The 4,766-nt window shown below is 66.0% G+C and overlaps 2 protein-coding genes across 2 annotated transcripts in view; one reads left to right on the top strand and one right to left on the bottom strand.

Moving 5' to 3' along the window:
• The window catches only part of MNEG_2154 (hypothetical protein), a gene marked incomplete at both ends in the record, with an annotated part of 7,737 nt that extends 4,208 nt beyond the window's left edge, over positions 1-3,529 (bottom strand). Inside the window, 9 exons of the mRNA XM_014049365.1 lie at positions 10-432; positions 817-933; positions 1,233-1,371; positions 1,645-1,707; positions 1,953-2,044; positions 2,259-2,375; positions 2,578-2,744; positions 2,937-3,056; positions 3,256-3,529. Of these exons, the coding sequence (XP_013904819.1) occupies positions 10-432; positions 817-933; positions 1,233-1,371; positions 1,645-1,707; positions 1,953-2,044; positions 2,259-2,375; positions 2,578-2,744; positions 2,937-3,056; positions 3,256-3,529 (1,512 nt within the window). The remainder of the gene's footprint in view (positions 1-9; positions 433-816; positions 934-1,232; positions 1,372-1,644; positions 1,708-1,952; positions 2,045-2,258; positions 2,376-2,577; positions 2,745-2,936; positions 3,057-3,255) is intronic.
• A 377-nt stretch (positions 3,530-3,906) lies between these two features.
• MNEG_2153 (hypothetical protein) overlaps positions 3,907-4,766 on the top strand; it is a gene marked incomplete at both ends in the record, with an annotated part of 1,591 nt that continues 731 nt past the window's right edge. Inside the window, 2 exons of the mRNA XM_014049364.1 lie at positions 3,907-4,340; positions 4,556-4,759. Of these exons, the coding sequence (XP_013904818.1) occupies positions 3,907-4,340; positions 4,556-4,759 (638 nt within the window). The remainder of the gene's footprint in view (positions 4,341-4,555; positions 4,760-4,766) is intronic.

Genomic DNA, 4,766 nt, shown 5'->3' with positions numbered 1-4,766 from the left:
CAGCGGGACGTGCCCCGCCGCTGCGGCCGCCGCCGCCGGCCCGCCCGCGCCCCAGCCGCCTCCGCCGCCACCGCCGCCGCCGCCATCCCCGCCGCCGCCGTCCGCCGCCGCCGCCGCCTGCTGCTGCCCCTGCTGCGGAGGCTCCCCTAGCTGCGGCAGCAGCGTGTCCAGCATCGCGCCGCACATCGCGGCGGCGACCAGGTGTCGGTCCATGTGGCCCCTCACGTCCTCGCACGCGCGCGCCAGCGCCCGCGGGCGCCTGACCCACTGGATCCCCTCGAACTCGCACGCGTACAGCATCAACGGCTCCTCAGGCGCGTAGTTGTACTGCGGCTTGGCGGGCACCCGGGTGACGTCGAGGAGGGTGGCCACGATTGAGGGCGCCTCCAGGCCGCGGCCGACCATCAGCAGCAGCGCCGCGATGCAGCGGACCTGCAGGGCCGGGGAGAAGGCGCAAATCGCATGGTGTGTGGCGTGTGTGTGCTGGTGTTCGTGTGCGTGTGTGCGCTGTAGGGGAACGGTGGCGTGTGGGGTGTGTATATGAGGGCACTGGTGCAGGCGGAGTTCTAAATAGGTGCGTGGATGTGGGCGGGCCAGGAAACATGCGCACGGCGCGACGGGGGCCCAAGGCCGGCCGGAAAGCCCTTGCTGGACTCGCCGAAGGTTGAGGGGCGCTGCAGCACGCAAGCGTGCCGGAGCAGCTGCCCGGCAGCTGCACATTCACAGCATGCTGACCCCCCTCACTGGAGTGGAGTCCGTCCCCTAAGCAATAGGCGGCGCCCAGCGATCAACCAGGGGCGCGCCCCCCCCACCCACCTGGTGCCAAAGGAAGGCGGTGCCCCGAATGCACAGGGCGTAGACCTGGCAGTCGCCGGCCGCCGCGGGCACGCGGTCGATGGAGGCGCTGAGGATGCTGCGCCTGAAGTTGCGGACCTGCGGGGCGGTACGGGGACGGGCACGCTGGGTCGATGAGCGGTCATCCCATGAGTGCACGCGTGCATGCAACACGCGGCTGAAGACCGTGCATAGACCATGTGCTAAGCAGTCCTCACCCGCCTGTGAAGATGCGCCTCCACGTACAATCAGCGCTGGTGCCACAGCGCGACCAACTGCGGCGGCTGCTGCCCTACCACCGCTCGCTCGGCCCGCCTGCTGAAGCCAATACCCCGGCCCCCGCCCCGGGAGTATAAGATTGATGATATAATTGTATAAGTGGTGCCATGGCCCCTCACCTGCAGGACGTCGGCCCTGCAGAAATTCCTGAAGTCGTGCTCCCCCACCAGCGCGCCCGCCGCCTCGCGCATGGCCGCCAGATCGAGCGACCCGTCCTGCACAATGAAGTACTTGTACTCGCGGGTGCGCGCGTCAAACCTGGGAGGTGCGGGTGTGGGGTGATGCCAGGCGGCGCAGGGGTCCTGCCATATGCAACACCATCAGCACCAGGTCTGGTGGTGCATATGAAAGTAGCTCGGTACCAGGGGATTGCATCACCACCCCGGTAGGCCAGCTGAGGCGACATGCAGGATTGGGTGGCTGCCGGTGGGGTGGCACGGCAAGCGAGGGCGGGGCGGCAGCACTGGAGCTGAAACCCCCTGGGCAATGCTGCTGGCGGCCGCCATGGCGCCGGCAAAGGGAGGGGCGCACCTGGCGCTGAAGCCGTCGCTGACGTCAGCCCACCCCAGCACGCGGATGTCTGAAGGCAGGGCCCTTTGGAGGGGGGGGGCGCGAAGGTGGACGGGTGCTTGGCTAAATATGCGGGGATGCGACAGCAGCATGCCTTGGGGTGTGTGGTCCTGAAGGTGAGCGCAAGCCTTGGATGGGGGGCGGAACGCGGGCGGCGTTGCCTCTTTGAAGAGATGCCCGCCCCAACCGTAAAAGTGACACGTGCATGCAGTGGAAGGGGAGGAGGGGTTTGAGCGGCGCCGCCCCTGCTCTGCCAACAGATGCTGCACCTGTTGATGATGGCTGCAAAGTCCGTCTCCTCGTCTGCCGGCAGCGGGGGCTCGTCGGCGCGCGCTGCAGAGCGCAGCTTGATGGCCAGGACCTGCAGAAAATGCAGGGGGCCCCGCAGGCTCTGATCATAGAAGAACAACCTCCTTTGTAACCGCGCGGTTTGCTTTCAGGCACGAGGTTACTTCCTTTCAGACACGAGATTATTTCGTGCCACCTTGCTGCTTGAATCACCTAACCCATGCCGGCCCATGCATGAACCACATGCTGGCACCTTATGGGCCGCCCTGCGCCCCAAGGCCGCCCACCTGGCCCAGCGCGCTCACGCCCCTGTCGGTGCGGCCGCAGCGCGAGTACTGGAGGGAGGAAGGCTCCGCCTCTGGGGGGATCAGCCGCACGTGACGTAGCGCCGCGAAAAACACGCCCTGCGGAGGTTGGGGGCCGGAGCGGGTCGGTCGCTCTTTGGCGAGTCTAGCGGCCTCAAGCTAACGCCGCCCAAACTCAGCCGAACACGTGCCCCGCGCGCCGCTCGGGCCCGGACGCCCGTCGGCTCGGCGCCGCCGAGGCCGCGTGTGCGCCGCCCGCCGCTTGCCTGCCAGGGCCCGCGCGCCTCCTGGCACCTCCCACATGCCCCCCTGCCCCAAAGGGACCCTCAAGAGCATCTCTCGCCTCAATAGTGTTTTCAGTGTCCGGCTGCCGCGCCAGGCCATGGTACTTCCCTCCGAGGTACATCAGGTGGAGGGCCACGTACCGCTGGCGGTACCGCGAGAAGTCGAGCGGCTTGGCGGCGGCGGCTGGGTGGCGGGGTGAGGGCGGCGGCGCGCGGAAGCAGGGCTCGCTGCGGAGCGTATGCTAGTCATGGGCCGACGCAATCAGGACAGCTTTCAATCAAGTCACACTCCTCTATGCAACAATCCAGAAAGTCCGCTGGCTTGGTGACGCTTGAAATTTGAATGCGCAAATTGTAGAGGAAGCATGGTGCACACCTGCTGTTCCAGCGGCACGCCTGCGCCGCTTGGTCTGCGGCTGCGCCGGCGGCGCCGCAGCGGGCGCCGCCGTCGCTGCTGACGTGGTAGCTTGGTAGCTTCTCTCTAGCTGCTCAATAACTAAGGGGCACGCAGCGCGAGGATGCATGAGTTGGTTGTGCGTGCAGGGCGATTAGCGCCCTACGTGGCAGCCGGCTGTGTCATCGCAGTACCGATGGGCATCGACAGAAGCTGCACGAATTGACAAGCAGCCCAGCAGCACAGGATCAAAAGCTTCTTCCAATCCGGGCATGCACAGGCAATGCCGCGCTCCTTGTACCTTCATGGCTGGCAGTGGCGGTGGTGCCGGATGCACACGGCGTGGCCAGCGCTCCAGCTTCGCGCTGCTGCTGGCCCTGCTGTTGCGCCTCCAGCTGCCCGGCGATGGCTCTCAGCTGGCCAGACACCTCTGCAGGCGGCCACTCAGTATCCGCCGCGCACTCAAGCGCAGCGAGCAGGTCCCTTAGTTGCTTGCATACGCTGACACGCGCTGCGACATCGGGGTCCGCAGCCGGCGCTGCTGCGACTGCTGCTGCTGTGCTTCTCGGTGCCATGGATTGTTGATGTAGCCGGTGCGGAAGTAGTCCTTTGAAGGCGGCGGTGAACCGCCTCATAAAGTCGCCGGTTTGAAGAGAGGTCACGACTCGAAGTCTTGATGTTTAGCCGTGTACAGGTCGCATTGTAATTATCGCTTTTCGTGGAAAAGTTCTACACAGCCGAAAAGCTGCGCCATAGTGCTAGACTTCCAGATCCCTGCTCTGCAGATCAGCCGAACATCGCAGCACAGGATTCCTTTTTTGCGTCACTGAGTAGAGATAACACAGCCTCACATGCGCGCTTTGCGCTGCCCAGCTGCGCAGCAGGCAGCCAGGTGGGTTGGAGAAGGGTGTTGCAGCAGCGACGATGAGCAGCTCGTGCTGCATTGGCTGAAATGTCGCCAACCAAGTGCCGCTTCCTCGCTTCCTCACACAGGCAGCTGTTTGCATGGCAGGAAAATGCTTGGGCTGCTGCTACCAGTGGCACTAGCAGCGGCCGCGGTTTTGGCTCTGGCGAGTGCAGCTGCAGCGCAGACAGCAGCGGTGGGGGCGGCTGGGGCGGCGTCAGCAGCAACAGCGGCAGCAGCGGCAAAGGTAGCGGCGGCGGGGGTGGCGGTGACAGGAATGGCTTCGCCATGGGCAGCAGCCGTTGCAGGTCGTACAGCACCGACACGCGTAACCCAGCAAGTGACCCCCAGGACGAAACGGCATTGCAAGGGCAAGAGTCCGACCTGGCAAGCAGCAGCAGCGGCGCCGAGGCATCCGGCCTGGTGGCAGCGCAGCAGCGGCCGTGGCACTGGGTTCAGGAGCCCGCTGAGCTGTCAGACACGTGAGCCTTTCTGCTGCGGCGCGAACCCGCGAGCATTGACACAACCTTACTTGCATACCTGGAGTGCTCGGGTCGGCGCCGCAGCCCTTCGTGCAGCAGCAAAGCCATGGGCCACGTGCCGCAGCAGGGAAAGCTCGCTCGCTTGCGGTCCCTTCTTCTTGCTCAAACCCCCTCATTTGCCGCCCCCTCTCAACAACCACCTCGCCCCTGTGCAGCGTCACAGTGAACATCAGCAGCGCCGACCTGGGCCCCGACCACACAGGCCTGTACTACCCCTTTGACGCCTCCCGCGTGCCAGAGGCTTTCCAGGCGTTCCACCAGGCCTTCTACCCGCCGCGCCCGCAGAACCTGCAGCGCAAGGGCGGCTGCCGCGGCCTGCAGGCCGAGATCGCCACTGCGGGCGCTCCGCCGCACCTGATGTGGCGG

This window comes from Monoraphidium neglectum (assembly GCF_000611645.1).
Source record: "Monoraphidium neglectum strain SAG 48.87 unplaced genomic scaffold scaffold00235, whole genome shotgun sequence".
Lineage (NCBI taxonomy): Eukaryota > Viridiplantae > Chlorophyta > Chlorophyceae > Sphaeropleales > Selenastraceae > Monoraphidium > Monoraphidium neglectum.
Note: the sequence above shows the minus strand (reverse complement) of the source record. Positions and strands in the feature narration are given on the sequence as shown.